Here is a 22,172-nt window from a genome sequence, read left to right on the forward strand (position 1 = left end):
GTAATTTATTTTTTAACACAAGTTACACAATCAAGACAATAATGTGTAAATAAGACAGCTTTGGATTTGTTAGCGTGCTTTCACCTTTGGTTGATCTTGGCTAGTGCTTTCATTCAGCTTAGATCTTTTTAAATACTGAAAGAATTAAAATAAAAGATTTCACTTTTTTATTATTATTATATTTCTTGAAATTAGCAAATTTAAAATAAATAAAGCAAAATGACTAAAATGAGATTTGAAGTGGGGAGAATCATGATTAATTTTGCTCAACTATCATATACTGTCGTATTTAAGCTGCTTTGTGATTCTATCATCTCTCAAATTATACCAAAGGTATACCTTTTTGAAAATGGGTGCAGTCTGTGTGTTACTTTCAGCCCGTTCACCTCCACAGTGTCTGTTTTCATACTACCACTGAAGGCCTTGATGTCAGAAATATTCTAATTACTTAACATACAAAGTTAAACGAGCTGTGTTTGTGTAACTCACCTGGCTTCTTGTAGCTGACATAGATATAGAGACCCAGGACAATGACGTTAGTGAAGAGAGCAGCCCACCAGTTGATGACGAACATCACCACACAGCACAACACAGCTCCAGCGAGAGAAACCCACATGTTGTAGTATTTGAAGCTGGGACGCCACCCTGGGGTGCCGATGAAAGCAAGTCACAACAATGCAGCAAAAAGACAGCAAAACTACAATGAACTGACAGCGCTAGTCACATACTGTATGGATATTTTGATTAAGATTCATTATTTTGTTAAACTGAGGAAAAGCACTTCATGTTGAGTAGAAGTCAGATGTGTCATATAACCTGCTTCAAATTGAAACATTTTTCCATTCATTCTCATCATTAACATGGTTTTAAAATAGTAAATGTTGCTGTTAAAGAGCATTAATAAAGTTAAAGTTCAAGTTGGATATGTGCTTGTGTTAAAGAATGAGAGTTAGCAGCCTGTTAGACTGAAGACCAGAATGTTATACCAGCTATTAGGGACCAGATTTATTTACTGGGTACCACAGAAACTAGACTAGTGGGATTTTAGTGATGGGATACAGTTGGACTGTGTGTGGTTACACAATGACAGAGTCTAAAACAAACCACAGGACATAAAGGGTACATGGACGGTGCCATTTCTCTCAGCCCCATTTTATATGCCGCTGAGAGCAGAGAGAGACTGGCCCTGAAGAGGCTAGAACACCAAATGGGGTTTATAGTTTGTGGTTCCAGAGGCAGTAAAATCCATTAGTCAATGTTTGGATTACTGCTCCCCTCTAATTGAGTCATGTACCATTTAAGTCCATGTAATTATATGACCTGCTTGGAGGAATTAGAAGCAGATAGAGAATATGTACCTGGAGTTCTGCTAGAGATTTGGTATTGAAGGGGAAGAAAGCAGAGAACTCAATATAAAAAACCCAATATACAATCCGTACAGAGCTTAACGCTACAGTTTAAAGGGTCTGTTCAACCAAAATTACAAAAAGAGATCCCTCTTCCCTCAAGTAGTAATTATCAATGCAGATAGCTGTAGTTTTATTTGACCAGGTTTCATAAGATCTTCAGATGGAATTCAGTTTGTGCAGCTTACAGTGCTGAAAAAACAGATTAAAAACAGCAACAGCAACATCTCAACAATGTTTCCATCACTCTGGATTATCTACAGATCTGAAAAGCCGAGTTTCATTTGCCCTTTCCTCAAGTTATTTGAATGGAATTAAGAGTCGGCCGACATCAGCTGAAAAGGAGAAGCCTGCTAAGTTTACTGAAATTTATCTTTGCTAAGAAAAAGAGTAACAAGAGAGATGAAAGATTGAATAGATTCACTGCTGTCAAGACTCGGGGGAACCAGGGGGAAGCAGACCCAAAATGGAACCAGTTATCGCAAGCTAATCCTAGTTCTAACAGGGATGAATTGGTAGTTGGAAAGAGTCTGAATGAGGTCTGTGGATTATCCAGAGTAACAGGGACACTATCTCTGGGAAGGAATGTCATTTTTCAATTATGTGTGTCTCAAACTAAATTCCATGGTATTGCTGTGGAGGCAGAGACAGATACGTCTAACCTTTGACAAATAAAACCAAAACTGCCTGTAACACTGGAGGTAACTAATGATGCTTCACCAGAATTAAGCATGGAGCTACCCCCTTTACCAACAAATAATTAGCAAACATTTAGAGTAGTATTTCTTGAAAGCTGTTTAACATCATCTTCTGAAAAAGTTATTGACATATTCAGATATTTCTGTGTAGAAACATGAGCAGAGATCAGTCTCTCTCCTTGATGTACATTGACAATACTAGCTAGTGTATTGTCCCACTAACATTACCCAGTGACAGCTCCTGGCAAACTGTTCTGATGCATCTGTCATTAAACAGCAGGGCAAAAAAAACAAAACAACAACAACAATGAAATGATGTACTCTACATTTAAATGGGTTTCAAAGTGCCAGAGGCTTTTTGTTCCAATTTAACATAACTGTCACTCATAATCATTACCTAGTGAATCATATAAAATGACTCATCTGATGCGGCAGTGTTTCAGTAACAGTGACACACTGTAGAAACATATTTCAATGCAACGGTATAGCGTTTGAGTGACAGGAGGGCGGGAGCTAAGAAAGAGGACAGTTGCCAGTGTATCAGAAACACTGACTTAGTAAACTTATTGTAAATGACTGACTAATGCTAGCAGCTGAAGATCGCGTCCTCTTCTTCAAAGAATATGACATTATACTGCATCAAACAGTTACATTTACAGTAATAGGTCATATCAGAAAATACATACAAGTAAGAAACCTTCTTCTCTGGATTTATTGGCAACTATGAAATATATACATTGGAAATCTACTACTCTGCCAACTCTTCCATGATTTCTTCTCAAGCTGTTTGACACCTTACAAGCCTTATTGTAATATTAAAGGGAATCCCCAAGAATTTATAAAACTGTGCTTTTCAAAAACTTAGATTTTTTTAAGAACGTTTTAGCCAGACATTGTACTTTGCAGTTCATTTTATGTGTGCTTTTGTTTAGATCTTTCAATGTAAATGGAGTTTGTAATTTCTTACTGTAGCAAGTTTAATCACAGGTAGGCTTCGGGTATGTCCATTTAAAAAAAAAGTTTAATTAAACTTTAAACTTTATTAAACCTAAAATTGTTATGTCCAAAGGCTATTTATAAAATATTACCATAACTCTCTGGCTTATACTACCCAAAAGTGGCACACCAGCATTTAAAGCAGAAAAAACATTTTAAAAAGCATGTTGTTGTTTAATGAAATGGCCAATCAGCAGACCGGCTCCCTGAGAAAATCCACACAGATCTTTAGATTTGAGTTCAACTTGGATAAATAGCAAACTATCTTCACTGTGCAGACCTTTGAGGTGCCAGAGTGTCTAAAACAGGAGAAGATATTGGTCTGTTCACAGATATCACAAACTATTAGCAAGTCTGTCTCTTCAAAAAGCTAATTATCTGGTTAGCAGCTGAGCTAACTAGCTTGCTAAATGACTCATCTGATGTGGCAGTGTTTCAGTAACAGTGACACACTGTAGACACATATTTCAATGCAACAGTATAGTGTTTGAGTGACTGAGGGAAGTAAGAAAGAGGACAGTTGAGAATGTATGGGAAACACTGTCTTAGCAAACGTATTACAAATATCTGACTAATGCTAGCAGCTGAGGACCGTACTAAGATCACATCCTCTTCTTCAAAGAGGAGGATGGCATTTTGCTTGTCCAGCTCTAAACCCTTTGTTTATCTACTTTTATGTTTTACCTTGTTCTGATTGTTCTGTGTCGTCTGGTTTATTGTTATTTTACTGCTAATTCTACATCCAACCATGGAACATCAACAACAAATGGAAAATTAGCCATTTGGCTTACACTGGCACATTTACAACCATATCGAATGTCCCTGTTTAAAAATGGCAACTCACGCAAGTGATCATCAGACTGTTTCAGCCGTACACCAAGAGAATACACATTAATTCTACCTCAGAGGGTCACTTAGCTTTTCCATGGGCAGTCTGATATGACCTGTGCTGTGAGCTGTAAAACACTGGCTCTAAGCTCTTTGAGGCACTCTACAGCTCAGGACGTGTCTAAGTGCTTCAAGTAATTCCTTTTGAAATCCTATTATTTCCCATCACAGTCATTGTTTAACACCATATGACTCGTGACTCTGCTGAGCTGCTCGTTTTTACAATTTGACAAAGGATCTCTACTGTGATAAGTTTCTCAGAGTCTTGATCTTACCTGGTGAGTTAGCCAGTGAGGCATGGAACACAGAGAAGTTGATCAAGGCATAGGATGCCAAGAAAAAGTTGGAGATGATGGGGGCAATTATGTTCAGCTCAGCTGTAAGAGGAAAGCATCAAAACAGTCAACTCAGAATGGGACAAAACTTCCATCTGCAATTTCATGTCCTCCAGTCCAGCCAAAAAACTGGGGAAACATTTCCTGTAACAGTTCCATCAGGCCTAATTTTAAAGTTTTACACAAATATTCAGTAATAGGCAGATTCATGGTCAGATAAAGACCTATTTTGAATCTGAAGATTCTATCGCCTGTTCTGTCTCTTACTGTCAAACTTAGGTCTTTACAAACAGAAAAAAATCAATCCCACTTTATTTTACAGTCCATAAACTAAGTTTGTGACAAGTACTATGTCATTTGGTACTAATCATAAGAAAGTTCATATTGTTTTTTACATTTTTTCATGTTCAGCTGACCTGCTGTTGGCTGACTATAAGACTCTAGGTTACTCTATCAATTCACTGGAAGTGCAAAGTCATTATGCTGTTGGATTCAACCAATTTTTTCATATTGTGGAGTGTAATGAACACTGCAGCATCTACGTACAATCTCATACAATAATAATTGCCTTATTGTGCAGATTAGCAACGTGTGCAGCCATACCGATGAGGATGAAGGCCAGAGCGATAACAAAGGTCAGGATGTATCCTCGGAGGGGCTCATTGTTCTTGCCGTAGCCTTTGGCGAACATGCCCAGGCCAGGGTAGATGTTGTCCTTACATAAAGCCTGTGGAAACAGAAAATATTGTGTCTTCAGAATCAAAAACTACAAATGAATTACAATGCAAATCTCATTCTAAATTGACTGACTGGTTATTAGTGTAATTCCTTAGACACATTAATGCAGTTTAGGTTGAGTCTTACCTGGAACACTTTGGGTGCACTGACCAAAGAGGCCAGAGCTGAGGACAGAGTGGCAGAGAAGATTCCAGCGGTGATGATGGGTCCAAAACCAGAAACCACACTCATGACCTGAACAGAAGGTGAAATGCAAATTGAATTATTTGACTTTTGCACCTACCAACCATCACTGTTTTCACCTCTCCCTCTGAAATGTTTGTCTGCTTCGTACTTGGAAGTCATTTTGGAGTCCGTAGCGGCAGGCATCTTTTTCACTCTTGCAGTAAGAGAAGTCATAGCCAAATTTGCAGGCAGCATCAGTGCAGTTCGTCATGAATTGAGAACTGACTGTGTCGTTCACATTTCCACTGGCGTCTCTTACGATGCAGGAGCCTGGTGTGATGAAAGGATTATTAAAACTAAGTTCATAAGTGTGATAGAAGGTAAAGAATATCATATATAGAGGGCATCACTGCACCTGTAGAGACAGCAACTCCCAGGTAGACTATTCCTGTGATCAATATGGCCAGAAGTGTTCCTCTGGGAATAGCCAGCTGTGGGTCCTGCAACACACAATCACAACACAGACTTAAGAGAACAGGCAATCTATAACTGCACAAACATTTGAATCCTTATCAATGAAGGGCTTTTAAATGATGTCATCAATCATCTAACTGCCACACTGAAGGTCATTAGCTCTCAGTAATCAGTGACGGAGAAGTCAAACAGTAAAACAATCCCAGCACCATGCAAAAGTTCCTCAAATCAGTTTTAATCACTGCCAACTCACCAAAAAAATTGTCAGAGTGGCGAATTCTTGGTTTTACTTTTAAGATTAGGAGCACTTTATCAATTTTCCTTAACTTAGGAATTGACTCCTATCTCAGACAATATTGACGAGAGCTCCAGACCTGTTAGAAGCTGGCAGGAGAAAGCCACTTTGATGACTACTGATGACTATGAGCTTATTAAGAGATACCATTTCAGCTGAAATGTTACATTTTTGCACATTAATTGAGGTCCTGGCAACCTCACAGCGACAAGGGAAATGCAGCTTTGAAACACTGATGATTCTGACACAACCAGTTATTGGTTCACCCTCAGCCCTGACTGCAACATCAACACAATGTGTGCTATAGAGCACAATATATGCAAGGTGCAGCACAAACACAAGCAGTGTAAATCAATGTCACTGGATGACCAAGAGAAGGCACAAAGTTTAATTATATGATCTACTTTTTTTAAATTGAAAAACAGTGTAGGAGGTAGCTCAGTTGAGTGTTTTAGTCCCAGGATGACTTAGGAAAGATTCTGTGTTTGATAAATACCGGCCCAGATCTCCCTTTTTAGTTCAGTGAAGACCTTTAGTAGAATCAATAGGACTTGCTAAATTAGCCTGATGGCTAGTTGGCTAGCTTAAAAAGACGTGTTTTGAAGTGGTGACTTACAGCGAGGTCTCCTGAAATGTTGGCTCCTGCCAGAATACCAGTGGCTGCAGGGAAAAAGATGGCAAAGACAGAGAAGAAGGTTTCCCCTCTGAAGTCCGGACCCATGTTCTCCCACATGATAGAACCTGACAGGAGAACACAAACAAGACAGCTGACAAAACATGTAGCACAAACAATGCGAATATCAGCTCTGAGGGTTGTGAGATGGCGCACATGTTCATTTTGCATTAAGAGAAGTTTCACTTGAGTGTGGTCGTACCGTCATAGCCAAAGAAGCCCACAGATTCCTTCGCCTTGACAGGAATGAAGGTTCCGATGAAGTAGTTAATGATGGCTGTGATGAGTACAATAAGTAAGAAGATCTGGGCCTAAAGAGAAGCAAATTAACCGATGGATGAGTCACCACTGATCTGATGTATGAATCAATCACAGCGTGTCACTGAACCTGAAAGTTTTGTCTCAAAGTCTGTCGTCAGAATTTTCATCAGGGCTTAGACTTATGCACATGTAGGTTCAATGCAGATTCGGTATAAGAGATGGGACCCAGTTCATACCTTGGCCTCCCATTCCATTCCTGCCACAGAGATGCCCAGGAGGAGGATTACTGTGATGGTGCCGATGATTCGGATATCGTTGATGTCATCCGTCATGACGGCATCGACACCCTGACAGACAAGACAAGGAGCTGTTCAAAAGGAACAACAACAAACTGCCAATGCCTTAAGACTACAAGTTACTTATTTAGTTCCATGATGGGCAGCTTACAAATCAAACTACAATTAAAACATTAAACAAAAAAAGAGTATTTAGGTCATTACGTTGCATAAAACAGGAACATTTGTTTGAAACGTTTGAAGGCCTTCACAGAGCAACCACATTACATTTGCCAACATAGTGACGGAGTAACCATAGGATGTCAACAAAAAACCTGCATAAGATAAAAACTGTTCCTTTCAGCTTACTCTTGATAAACTGGAAGCTTGGAAATCTGAAAGGTTTACTCTAGAGGTGCTCCAAGATAGTGAGCAGTTATCACCTCCTCTACTGTTTCCATTGTAAACACATCAACTGGTGTTTTTGCATATGCGCACAGTTTATTGCTATTTGCTGCTGCCAATTGAGTTTATCAGCTCACTATTGCAGCTTTGTGTGTCACCATAGCAACCACAAAAAAACAAACAGAAGAAAACAATGGAGTTCCTAATTTTACTGGTACACACCCAGACTAATATTATACCTCTTCATATCAATTACCTTGGCTAAACTTGCTATATTAATGGCGCCATTTTCTAACCATTCTCTCTGTTGGTCCAGCAGGGGGTTTAGTAAGGATGGTGCATAATCTGAGCTGAAGTGGTGGAATTGGACCAGAAGAAGACACAGCAATAAGTACTAGCTGTTTGAAAGCACCATTAAGCATTGAGAGACTTACCCTAAGAAGTTCCGCAACAGTTTCAGCAAAGCCCACCACATACATGGCTACAGCCACTGCATTGGCGAAGGCAAAGATCAGACCAATAGAGCCTCCAAACTCTGGGCCGAGACTTCTCGAAATCAAGTAATACGCTCCACCTGGAAAGAGATGGAAATGGACAAGATGTTAGTTGTTAGTGAAAATGTGGAACAAGTTTGAATTCAACTGACTGTGTATTTACATATATATAGCATCATTCTTTTACTGAGTTTGTTCATGCATAGTCGGAGGATGGCGCAACGTCTGCATCTGAAAGTACTGCATTGGAGAATCACTGTCAACAGCCGGTTTCCTACAGCTGTCAGTTCCTCCCAGAGGAGAGCTAAAGGTCCTGTGAGCTGTCCTCAGTGTCATGACCAGAGATAGAGCCTGATTCATCTACTAAAATACCCTCAGACTTATACAAGCAGGGCCATCAGAGGCTTCCATTAGCACAATTAGCACGCTGGTCAATTATGCATCCTCCTCTTAAGAGTGCGTCATGTTGCAGGACACCATGGCCACACAAATCCAATAGTAGGGAGAGGTCTCCAGAGCAGCCCACACTCCACATCAAGCTTATTTTAGTTCCAGGATCACATATCACACTGCTAATCAGCTGTTTAAAACAGCAAGTACTTACTACCAACACAGGGCTTTAGTCTGTAGTAATACTCTTGCCTACAAACAAAGCAGCTTAGAGTTACCAGGAGGCCTGACTGGTCACTTCAGCAGCACAATGAGTGTGTGTTTTTGCATGGATTCTGTCTGTGGCACTCTGTGTTGTAGAATCAATTGTTTTACTTTTATGGCCCCGTGCACGACTGGAACTCATTTTGGTTTTGACCAGTCACCAGGTGGTTAGAAATCTCTAATCACCAACTGGATATTATCTATGCAATTATCCAGAAATAATATCCAGTTGGGTGTATCATCTATCACTGCTGAAAACAGCTGTCAGAAAAAAAATCCAAACCACCCCTTTAATCTTTATACATATAGATGCAGTCATCTGCTGCATAGCCCTAGCCGCACAGCAGCTGCAGTCCTCATCATTTCCCATTCACAAATACACACTCAAACACTAGAGGTGCTACAGACTGCTGTTCATTGAGAATAGAATCTTGATATAACATCATAGCGACCGAAAATGTCAGAGACTAAAAAGTCACACAGCAGTGTGACTTGGGGAAGCTAAACAGGTTCAACTTCATGCAAATGTTCTGGAGCAGGAGTAGCAATATGGAGACAACTCGTGATGCTCATGTTGATTCCCTCTGGAAACAGAAGCACGCTGTTGTTCTTTGCTCCATTCACCTACTTGAAAAGAACTTCAAACTAAAACGGACTATCATGTTCACAGATTCCCAATTCTCTATGCTACAACTTTAATGAGCTGAACAGGACTTGAATAAGAAAAACACTCAGGAAATGAATCACTTTGCCATGCGCCAGTATAACAAGATCACAACTGCCCAATCTGAGCTGAGTATGTGAATGATATACCCAACATTAAAAAGGTCTACAAGCTTCAGGCTCATGAGTCCAGATGTGTGCAGCATGGTATTCTGCAGAGTTCAGCTTCTCCTATTATTCATATTAAAAATGCAAATGTAAAATGTCATATTGTGGGCTCATGGGCTAACTAGAGCAAAACATTTAAAAGGATTTAGCTGGCGACTTTCTGTATTTTTCTTCTTGTCAGCAAATTTCATGTTTGAATCCAAACCAACGATGAACTGCTCTACTAACAAGTATTGTCTGTGTATCCAAAGCCTGATACATCTTATTCCTCTGCACTGTAGACCTCCGTTGTTGTCTACTCGTACACTGCAGTGGATGACTTGTTCCTTCACCGCTGAAGACATTGGTTACTGCAACTTATTTAGAAACAGCTCCAAAGAGTAAAAATAGCGATAATATAGCAACTAGTCACTGTGCATGCATAGAAACGCCATTTACAGAGCTTCACTAGCTTGATGTGCTACATATCACAACCTCTTGATTTTGTGCTGTTCTTTGAGAAATTTATTATGTAATACAATGTCAAGAGGTTGTATTATGTAGCACAACAAACAAGTGAAGCTGTAAACCGAACCACGTTTCCACACATGCGCCGTGACGTCTGCCTATTTTTACTCTTTGGAGCCATTTCTAAACAAACTATGATAACCGCTGTCTTCAGGGAAAAGCAAGCATGTCACTCAGTGCAGCTGTGCGACTCATTGACGTGTTTTTAATAGTTTTTGGACAACAACGGATGTTTACAGCACAGTGGAATAAGACTTGATACACACGCAGTACGTAGGATGAGTTTATTGTTGGTTTGGCTCTGCACATATGCAACTATATAGAAATTCACTAGTCACATCCTTTATGGAATACCTGGAATACTTAAGTGGATTTCTGATACAATACAAACAAGCTCTGGTAGACTGTAATACAGTTAGTCTCAAGTCATGTGATTAAAATCTCACACTTTACTGGGCAGAACAGACTCATTTCACATCGCCACCCATTTGGACTCGCTGACAATGGAAACTCTTCTCTGTCAGAGTTCAAACAAAGTTCAATTTATACAGATTTACTATTTTTAAACACAGGATAACCAGTAAAGGATTTAGGAGGTGATCATGTATCTGAAAAGAGAGCAAAAGGGTTCCATGACCCAGTGAAGTAGAAGGAAGAACCAGGGGAGGAAAAAAAGAAAAACACACTTCAGTTTAACGGTAAATATGACTCAGCACTTAGGTTTTAATGTGACAATAATTACAAAATGTAACAAAGGTTCAAACTAACTCTACTGTAACAAGCCTCAACAAATCTCTGCTTTGACATTTCACTAGTGTATCATCTTACCTGAATGTAAAAAACAGCTGAAAGAAACTCTGCATTAATCATCCTCAGCGACTCTGTTCTGCCTTTTCACTAATGTCTTACACTTCAACTATCCATTAAATGTTACACTCAATGGCAGGAAGAGGAGATGAAAGTAGGTGCTGAAGGGCTGCTGGTATTGTGCGGGTGATTTAATAGTAGTAGTATAATGTATAGATGATTGGTTGGGCTTGAACTGTAAGGTTGTGTTTAGACATACGTTTGTATGAAAACACACATCTCCCTTATATATTTCAATAACACGACCACCAGAACAAAACACACTTGTCCAGTAAAAAACTTTAACCTGGTTCAACTGTTTCTGCAAAGTAATGTGATGTTTTCCAGCAAGGCGCCGCGTTGGTTAATCACACACATGCAAGCTGAAATTCCTGTTGACTTTGTAATGTGACCAGGATAATTCTACTGTGTCTGAGGATAAAATGATTGCTGCTGTGATAAAAATCCTGTCTTGTAGTATTATAAATTGTTAAGCAGTGTTTTGGTGGCTTTAAACTCATGGATCTATTAGTCAAACCCGTCTTCCTACCTTACTGGTACCTGAACACCTGGTCAGTCCTGGAACATTGTGCACTGTCATTCCCAGTGAGTTCATACATGTCAGAAGCTGCTATTTTAATGCTCCATTGGCTTCCGGCACCAAAACACTGATCATTTGACCAAACACTCAAGGTCCACATGCTTTCCACTACATTACATGATCTGTTCTCAGTTGTCATGGAGATAAATCTATACACAAGCTCGGTAGCTGTTACAATTATATCGATAGTACTTGTTTTACTTAAAGGTTTACTATGCGGGATTTGTCTGTTGGTGTTCAAAGTTGGCCTCTCCTCCCCAGCTTGACACCAGAGCGAGAGAGAGCGGGAACAAGTGAGAGAGAGAGAGAGCAGTGGTGGTTGAGCGAGCTGGAGAGTGAATGAAGAAAAGAAACGGCGCTGGTGAAAACAAAGCCATGAATCAGCATAAAATAAAACATTATTTTGATTGTGATGTGAGAAGTTTAGAGGGAAAAATCACTATTTGGTGGAGCTGTTAACAACTCATAGACATGTGAAATGTGACCCCGACTACACACTGCTTTATGTAAGACGTCAAAAGACAAAAAGGTTGGAAACCACTGGTTTCATCTTTAACAATTTGTTGTATTTTAAAAGCTTGTTATATCTTGTCTTATTTATTCATTTCATTACAGTGTTAAACATAAATGTTACCACTTGATGTACTGTACTAGAGTTAGCTTATAGCTAATTTTCCTCTGCAGTCCCTTTGGCAGGTTACAATCAAAACAAATAACAGCACAATAACAGTACAAGCTACACATAATAGAACATCACATACACTCACAATGTCAACTAGAAATGACTAATGTATTCTTGTAAAATGAAGCAAGATTATTTGTGTTCATGATAAGACCCTGAGATAAAATGGAAAGTCAGTGCTTGCAGAGCTGATTATTATCCATTGTTTCAAATCTTCATCTGAAAAGTAACTAAAGCTGTCAAATAAATGTAGTGGAGTACAAAGCACAATATTTCCCTCTGAAATGTAGTGGAGTGGAAGTATAAAGAAGCATCACATGGAAATACTCAATTAAAGTGCAAGTATCAGAAAATTGCACTCAAGTGCAGTACTTAAGTAAATGTACTTGGTAAGTTTCCACCTCTGGTGATATGGTTGAAAGCTCCAGATACAACTAGTCAGAGGGTTGTTTGGTTTCCAGGGTCAAGAATGAACTGGGATGTTTGGTTGAACATGAATTTAACACATTGTTCACCTTTAAAAAAGTCCTGGCGCAAAGTATAAAAGCATTCATCAGCATGTGATTGGCTCTAGAAGAATGAACCAATCACCTTATGGAGTACAAAGGTTCTACCTCATGAGGCAGGCCTACACTAGAGGATGGCTGGGCACTCGCTATTAACAGCAAAATGACAATACTGTCTACCCACACTGTTAAACTACAAATCTAAGTACATTAAATATAACCGTTATCAATATGGATCATGGTATTCCCATAATGTACAAAAAAACATCCTCACTGAGGCCAGAAGGAAGGAATCCAATATGTGGACAACAAAAATACCATTTCTACTCTGATTTGAATTCATCTTCATCTCACTATGAAATATTGAACTAGTTAGCGGCCTACTGTGCATGACCTGGTGTGAATATCCATGTCAGACCACCCTGCCAGAGCTACCACTGCTTCCATTCACTTCAACACTAAGTGTTGCAATGTGGAAACTCATTGAATTTCCCCTCTTGCTGAGACGACAGGGACAGATGTGTTTTTAACCCTTCTTACATTTAAGTCCTAACAGATCTGCACACGTGACACTGCGCCGTGATGGATGACTGACTGCATACTGATAGCTGCTCACGCTGGTTAAAATCACACATGTGGATTACCTCGTTCCACATCAGGCAGAGGCTGGATGTTCTGTGAAAACTCTGCTGCTCCTAAAAGCAGGAGGAGTCAATATTTTTGTGTTCTTTGTGAATGCTATTACAGAACGTGACAAATACCTCCTCGTACGAATCCGTTGGTGGCGATGGCGGAAGTGGAGAGGCCGGTGATGGTCGTCACTACGGTGGCCATGAGAACAATCAAACAGGACAGAGCTGCAGAGGAAAACACAGTGTGTTAAGTTTTAGCTTGAAAAGAATGTGCAACACTGTTAACAGTTTTCCAGCAGGTTTTCCAATCACTCCGAGAGCTCTGTGAAAAGTAACAAGACGGGCTTGCTGCGGAGCAGTCTGCCACATGTGTCACTTTGTGCTGATATTTCACATCAAAGTGGAGAATTATCAACAAGTGCCGGAGGGGGAGTTGACACAGTCTTGTACACAGAGTCTGAAATGACCACCCTGTGAGCACCCACATGTCAGTAAATATGGGCTGCTGGCTCGCTTTTACTGGACAGTAACATTTGAATGTATCAGTTATGTGCAGTCTTTGTCACATCAAAGCGAAACACTCCTGACCGGCCGCTGGCTGGATGATAACACCGGCCGTTACAGGGTCTTCAACTATTCCTTTAGCAGAAAAAGAAAAAACTGTTGACCATTCTAGCTGTTTTGCATTTAGAGGGTCATACAAGTTAGTAAGCATTCATGTTCCCAAATCTCAAGAATGAAAAGCCTGATCAGTCAAGTATGGATCTGATCACTGTGCATGGATTAAACTGTGACTTTGATGGTGATGTGATAGCTGATGACACAAAGCATCAAAACAGGAAGTGTGAAACTTCTTGTTTTGACAGCTGTACAGAACATGAATGTCTCCTTAAAAGCAGTTTACACAATTTGTGGTAAAGTGGTAACGTTATATGAGCTCTGAGTACATGAGAGGTGTTTTTAACAAGTTATATCTAAAGTCTGATTGGTTCAGCAGTCTCTTTGTTCCTCAACATGACACTGCAATGCAGAAAACAGAAGTCTTGCACCATGTATTTGTGGTTGGCAGATTGCATACACAACTTCTCATGTCCAGAACACAAGTTCCTTCTGAAGGCAGCACCATGTAACCATACTGAGAGCTGAATGTAAACAAGTCAGTTTTGATCATTCTCAGTGATCTCTACTTACCGATTCCAGCCTGACCCACGATCCATGACATGCGGATGAAGAGCATCACACCCCAAATGTTCAACATGCAGCGGACCTGCAGACAGGATGACTGTTACTGTGTATGCATGAGGAGGGACAAGTACAGTTTTACTGCTGGACGTTTCCAACAGTATTGATATCAATAGTGACAGGTGAACAATAACAAGATTTCAACATGGTGTTTAGGAAGACTGAGAAGTGTTGAGACACAAATTAATGCAACATGTGGCCAAAAAATATGAAGCTTCCTGAAATAAAACAACTTCACCACTCAAAAGTCCTGTGAGGAGACATTATCTATCTGAGAACACATTCACAGAGAACTTTTCATTCAGAATGAGCTTACACTATCAATAAGAGGACTCCAGGGCTCAGCTGGTGTTGGTGAAAAAAATAAGAACCAGCATGTCGACACACTAAACCGCCGCATGCTGCTTTATGTCTCGTACTCCTTTCAGACTGGACTGTACAACTTGTAGCTGTAATAAGCCAATGATCGGTCAATGATTGGCTACATGTTGGACACATGTTGCTGTATCCTCATAATATGGGATTAAGAGGTACAAGTCACAATATAATTATAACATTTGAGAATAATCTTTTTCTCCTTACTGTTCTAATTAAAAAATTAGGACTTTATTCTCACAATTATTATCTCATATAAAAATGTCTATTTATATAACTTATCGCTTAAAATTACTATTTAATTCTCTTGACTTTCATCTTATAAGATGACATCTTTATCTCATAACTCAAAAAGCAGATTTTTTTTTAAATGGAACTGAACTGTTAAAACGGTACCAAATCATCTCTGAACTAAACTGACAACATGGATTGTGTTCTTTCCACATTATAGTCTTTGTTTATTCTTTGACTCAGCTGAGGAAGATACAGAATCCCTCCCAGCTGCAAGTCTTCAGCTGACCCTGATCTATAGGAGCCTCCTCTCCCTGCAGGAATCAGCTGAACATCACATTTATGTCATACTTAAAAAATATCCTCCACCACTTGATGAAAGCCATTACAAAACCAACTAACAGACATGAGAATGAGTACAAGGTTTATATTACAGGGGAAGTACGGACTTCTCATGTCAAAATAAAAGCAGGAAGATAATATCCAGACACGGGATGAGAAAGTCATCCTCCTGCTGAATATACTTGAAATAAAGTTCAAACAGCTCTGCATGAATCACGTCTCCCAGGTGTTGTGAGTGATTTCTTCCTCTGAGCCAGCGGTGACTCACACTCATGGCCCAAAATCATGAACAGAGTGTGACTTATCAACATGTACGTTTCAAATTACAGAGTGGCACACTTAACACCTGTGATCCACCTCATTCAGTGTGTTTACATGCACTTACATCACAAATCACACTCATAGGCCACCCCCTTAAAACCAGGTAGTAAGAGTAGCATATTACTGATATTAGTACTATGATATGTTCTAAAACGAGCTGTCTCCTGTTTATATAGTCATTTGCAGTGTTTGTGACTGGATTTGAAGAATAAAAAACACTAAAATAAGAAAGTAACCACGAGAAAAGATTGAATGACTGCAATAAAAAATAGAGATGAACAAATAACTGCATGTAGAAAGTTACTGACCAGGACTCCTTTAATCCAGCCAAACTTCACCACTCCTTTGGACTCAGCTGCTTCCTTCGCAGCAGCCTCTTCAGCCGGGGTCAGCTCATCTCCGTTGGCGAACCCATCCTCGAATGGCTCCTAAGAAGCACAAAAATTAAAAGCATATTTATATGTAGAACATTGACTGTGTGGAGAAAAGACTGAAATTCAGCTTTATTTGGTGAAAGCAGGTGAATCCTGGGTGTAGCTGTGGTGGGAGAAGCTGCTTGACAACAACCACACCAAATCACACTCATCTTTCCAGCCTCAATACAATAACAGTTCTCAAAATTACATTCAAGACACCCTAAGAAGGGAAAATAAATACTGGGACTGTAAATTGTAGAAAAAAAACTTTTGTGTATTCTCTGTATATTTTTAAAAAGGGTGATTGTAAAGCAACTGTGTAAAAGATCTGTAAAGGATCTGACTTGGCTGTATTCCAATCTGATATCCAGGCTACTTTTAATAAATACCTTAAAGCAGACAGACATTCACAAAGGACGTGTGTCCTTGTGTTACTAGAGCAGTTAAAACACAGGAAGCCTCCCTCCTGTGCAAACACAATGTTGTGACGTTGGTGGCCTCTCTGCCAGGACTCTGTGGGTGTACAGCATACTGTCCTTCCTGCATTTATAGCACATGTAATGACCTCAGGATGAACACAGGACGTCTGCAAACCAATGCCCTGCCCTTGCTGCGATGCTTTCACGGTGTTCCCCCCCCCCCCCCCCCCCCCCCCTTCCTCTGGCTAATAAAAGGGCGCCCGTCAGAAATAAGCCTAACAGCATGACTTCAGAACACCTTTGACATACTTTACAAGAGCTAAACAAAAGTGAGCGATAACCATCACGTTTATCATATAACATCACGTTTATAATGTTGTATGTCTGTTAGGAGGCCCGGGGGGCTGCAGTGTACAAGCTGCAAATGTGGAGGCAGTTTCTCTGTTACATTATAAAATATCCAGTGTTGCAGATATTTCAATGTAAGAGTGATAATAGAAGAAAGACAAGGTGATCACCAGAACCAGAAGGTTTCACCCAATGAACTGATGATCCGTTTTGCATTTCATAAAGTAGACAAAGAACGAGTGAACAAGATTTTGAATCTGACCAGACATTCAGTACCAGTTTTCACTACTTAACAGTTTGACACACACATTTCAGATGGTATCAACAAAGTATTGAGGGTCAATACAGAGTGACTTCAAGAGACATCAATCCTCTGCAGAACAAGTACTGTTTTACTGAACATATATATCTTGTAACAATAGAAAAACATCTAATTATAATCTTTATGGCAATATTTTTCATCATTTGGACAGATTACATCAGTTAATTACTGTTCTTGGCTTTTTTTACTCGTGAACCTTTCATTGCACTTAAAGTATGGTAAGGAGTGTAGTTGTTGTCAACTCTCCACCACTGTCTGTCTCTCCTCTGCTGCGCTGCGCACACACACACACACACGGATGACTCATGCCCGCCGACGCTGAGTGAGAGCGTGCTGCACACACACACACACACACACACACACACACAGGAGAGACAGTGACTAGAACGGGACCAGAAACTATTTATTCATTGAATGTACAGAAAATGTGCTATATCGGGATATGGATCATTACTGGGATATGAAATTACCTATATCAGGATATGAGATTTTGTTCATATCGCACAGCCCTAAACGTTATGTTTATCTGCCTATTAGAGAGAGAAAGAGAGAGAGAGAGAGAGAGAGAGAGAGAGAGAGAGAGAGAGAGAGATAGAAGACAACAATTTGGCTTCATTTTGCCAAATGAAAGTTCTTACAAAAGGCTTTTCAATGCCCTGTCTAAAAGGTTGAGATGGTCATCAAAACTATTATATATCCATATCAAATGTGATGACAATCTGTCCAGAGGATATCAACATATGTTGCTGTGGACAAGGGATGGACCGACCAACCTTGGTATTTTGAGCGCTGGCTTTGTGGTAAGAGTGAGCATTGACTTGTGCGTAAGTTCACTTGTTCACTGAGGAGGTCACTGACATGCTGCTAATGTTCAATACATTTCCACTGACATCAGAGAGAAGCACACACACAGGGTCTCTACCTGCTGTATTTTCAGAATAAAGCCGTCATAAAGTGTATGTTACATAAATGTATCTCATTATTTCTCTTTTCTAAGCTAAAGCTCCATGTTAACAACTCTTAAAAGCTGTAATATGGAACATGTATAAATGATATTCTCTAGATGTCCTGATTGAATTGAACGTTTTTATTGTAATCTTTTACATTGACGTTTCATATCCACACTGTTGTATGTGGATATGGATGACCTTGGGTTTATGGATCCTCCTCCACTGTGTGACTGTTTCATTTTACAGTGATGGAAAGGAAGTGCGGTGATTCAGTTCAGGCCTGCTGTGCAGTCCATGTTCATCGATCAGTAGTGATGTCCTCAGGGTCCGTGTTCACTGATGAGGACAATAACGTGCACATCCTCTCAGTGAGAAACTCTCTGACTAATTGTGCAAATTAACACTAGTTATTGGTGCATTTCAGGCTGAATTCACATCAAATCAGGCGTTGCGGTGAAAGCGCCAGTCCGTCCCATTCATTTTAATGAGGGCAGTGTGTTTAGGCTGTGGGGGTTGGGGGGGGCCACGGGGGCACCGCCGCAGCAGCCTGCAGCGAGACAGTTGAACCCGCATCAACTTTTGGAGAAACACAACCTGACATCACGCTGCAGTGGCCAATCACAGCTCTTATCATGGCAGCTTTGATCAGACTGATCAGATGAGGGAGGACAAAGACGTTACCAGGAGGAGGGGAGGACATTTTTGTTTGATAGACTTTGCTGACGGCTTCCCAACTCTTTTTAAAAAAGAGGAGAGAAAAAGAGACTCTCAAGTGAGTCAGTATCCTCATAAGGCGGTATTCAGACCAATAAGGGCAGTGTCTGAATACCACCTTATGAAGATACTGAACTTACACACTCTCATCACTCACCTCTTTAATTGTAGGCTAGTTTATAGAGTTATTTAACAGGCATTTCATAGTGACCAGAGACAATACAATAATTAAGAGTAAAAAATTTGGATATTCAAAAACGAGTAGATTGTACAGGACAATGTTCAAGAGTACCTTTCTCATATCTCTGTAAAACACGGACAAAGTATCAGCCGCAGTGACACAGCAATATCTTATCTCTCAAGAGGAAGGAGGTGGATCAATCTCCTTCCAATTCACAACTCCCGCTGTACGTGACATTTATTCTATACCTCTGCTCCCCTGCATACTGCTCAGCTCATTCTAATGCACCTCCCCTACCTTTTCTTTTCTATTGCTGGATTGTCACCAGGAGTGCAGGGTTATGTCAGATACACTTTTATTCCCAGTTCTTCCTGTTTTTAGTGCATATTTTCTATATTATAGTAAGTATATTATAGTTTTATATTATATATTATAGTATAGTAAGTAATAGAGAAAGTTATGTTTCCTTTTTAATTTGCTCTTAATACAAACCCAACAGTTTCTCCTTGTTTACTTGTTGTCTTGATAAAGTTCTACTTTTTTCTACATTGCCATTTTTTTGATCAGTGTTACTACTATCAATGATAACGCTTCTTGCACATACAGGATTTTTCACACTAAAAGCCTTCCAAAGGCATAGTCTTGCATAGCCAGACCAACTCCACATCCTCCTCTACTATAGAGGAAAGAATGCTCTGGCTTGTTTGTATTTCTTTAAATCTTTAAATCGGAGGTTGTTGTTTTAGTTGCTGAGAAATGCATTTTAATACCCTATTTTCTTGGAATTAAATGAGTGACAAGGATTTATGTTTATTAAGAATTACTATTTATTTATATGAAGAGGAAAAAAAAATCAAGTTTGCTATGAATTCTTGAGGAATTCTGATTGATTTATAATTGTGTGTTTGTCTTAATGTCTGTTGAAAGGATGTCTAATGTCTTCTCCTCTCCTATGAGGCTATATTGTGTATGACTGTATGCATAGAAGAATAGCTGGGGATCCTAAGAAAGAAAGAAAGAAAGAAAGAAAGACTACAAAAGGCATAATCCCACTATTTTCTGGTAGGGTTTTAATGTTACACATCTACAGGAAGTGACGCTTCAAGGCCATTATCTTAACAACGAACAAAAAAACTGCAAAGTAGACCAGACTGCAATCACATGGTGAATGAATGGTTTTAAAATAGCACAAATCATAAATAAGGCCAAATAAAAAAAGGAAGAACTAATTACAACCTTAAAGTATCATAACGTTCTTTAAAATGAGAGAAAGTAAAAAATGTATTTCTGTAAAAGGGGTGAAATTTATGGAACAGTTGTAGTGAGATTCAGCCTATATCTTCTCTCCCTTCTTGCCTTTTCTACTGTACTGTTTTGTTGGGAGCAATTATCATTTTTGTTGTTTCTTTTCCTTTTCCCCTGAATAATTTGTGCAATTATTTACAGACCACAATAAATTTCATTCTGAGATGATTAAGCATGTCTAGAGAGTGGAGCGAGGTCCATGGTAGATAAAGAGAGGAAACACGAAACAAATGCGACTAAATATCTCCCAGCAGAGAGGCCATGTTACAATGGGCATATAAATAGGTGTTATAAATTATCCAAGAGTGCTGGCTCTCTGGCATATAGAGAGCTGAGCTGTAGGAGGGAGGGAGGGCTTGAGCATCATTCAGCATCACTTCACCTGGGCCATCTGTCAACATGAACACCCTGGCTGTGACCCCCTCAATGACTCAGCAACGCTGCTGGGATCTGGTCATGGCAGTGAGAGAGGCTCTCCACGCCTGGGCAAGCTTCTGTTCCACACATAGTTTTACAGGGTTTTATTCAATAACATTATATTGGAGTATTCCGTTCAGCTAAATGGGAAACAATTTAATTTGCTAGTAAAGCTAGCATGGAAGTGGGGGCAGGGCTTTGTCTGGTGATACTGGTGGTGCAGGTCCCAGTCAGGGCTGGGTATGAATGGAACACTGAGCATAATCACGTGCTAAGAGCTGTCTGGTTTCAAATGCTTGATACAATGTCTTTTGTGCATTCTTTTATTATTTTATTAAGTATTTTCTGAATGTAATTAATTAATTTTAGACTATTTTATTCCAGCAGTTCTTGTTTGTCTGATTTGGAAAATAAACACTGATGCATTTGGGAAGTTTGGCTTATTATGCTAAATTAAAGTAGATGGTTATATCTCCATGTTTTTGGGGGTTTTCTCCAAACCATGAGACATACCATATATATTTGTTTAAAGGCCTTGCATGTTGATTTTAGGGTTGATAATGAACACATGGAGTGTCCTGGTAGCCTACCGGTTAAGACGCATGCTGCATAACCGCAATGTCAGCAGTTCAATCCTGGTAGCAGACCTTTGCTGGATGTCATTCCCTGTCTCTGTCCTCCCTCGTTTCCTGTCACCTCTGAATTGTCACTCCAATAAAGGCACAAAATATGGCCAAAAACATATATACAGTCCGTCAGCCTTTTCCTTCATGCAGAGTGCTGTGAACCTTCTTTTCCTTGTCTGGGTTACCACAACTCTGAAACTTTGCATATCCTGTGGCAGCTAGGAACACAAATCAGGTGTGGGGTTCAGTCACTTTGATGAGGTAATATTGCTGCAGAGCGCAGCATCGGTTCAGAACTACAAAAAGCATACAAATTTAATCCAGATGTTCCCTTTGACAAAGCATATAGAAGAAGGTATGCAGAAAATGAAAACAGGGGACATATTTTTGTCAACACTTCCTAGCAGGGGACTTCAGATGTATTTCTACACAGGAAACATAGGAATTTATTATGGAGATTGAGTGCATTGACATGCTTACAGTGCATCTCACAGATTACATGTGGTTCATGCATTAGTTACCACCCCACCCTTCTCTTTAATAGAGACAATAAGACAATAAAAGGATGTGCACCCAACCCAAAAGTTCAATCATGACTAGT

General features: G+C 39.7%; 1 protein-coding gene across 1 annotated transcript in view; it reads right to left on the reverse strand.

The window, feature by feature from the left end:
• slc12a2 (solute carrier family 12 member 2) overlaps window positions 1–22,172 on the reverse strand; it is a 73,942-nt gene that overhangs the window by 27,201 nt on the left and 24,569 nt on the right. The window contains exons 2-14 of the mRNA XM_044332864.1: window positions 16,182–16,301; window positions 14,554–14,629; window positions 13,492–13,587; window positions 8,044–8,183; window positions 7,166–7,276; window positions 6,871–6,979; window positions 6,612–6,736; window positions 5,642–5,726; window positions 5,396–5,556; window positions 5,188–5,295; window positions 4,927–5,050; window positions 4,264–4,365; window positions 490–645 (exon numbers count right to left, since the gene is read on the reverse strand). Of these exons, the coding sequence (XP_044188799.1) occupies window positions 490–645; window positions 4,264–4,365; window positions 4,927–5,050; window positions 5,188–5,295; window positions 5,396–5,556; window positions 5,642–5,726; window positions 6,612–6,736; window positions 6,871–6,979; window positions 7,166–7,276; window positions 8,044–8,183; window positions 13,492–13,587; window positions 14,554–14,629; window positions 16,182–16,301 (1,513 nt within the window). The remainder of the gene's footprint in view (window positions 1–489; window positions 646–4,263; window positions 4,366–4,926; window positions 5,051–5,187; window positions 5,296–5,395; window positions 5,557–5,641; window positions 5,727–6,611; window positions 6,737–6,870; window positions 6,980–7,165; window positions 7,277–8,043; window positions 8,184–13,491; window positions 13,588–14,553; window positions 14,630–16,181; window positions 16,302–22,172) is intronic.

This window comes from Thunnus albacares, chromosome 18 (genome assembly GCF_914725855.1).
Source record: "Thunnus albacares chromosome 18, fThuAlb1.1, whole genome shotgun sequence".
NCBI classification, from domain to species: domain Eukaryota; kingdom Metazoa; phylum Chordata; class Actinopteri; order Scombriformes; family Scombridae; genus Thunnus; species Thunnus albacares.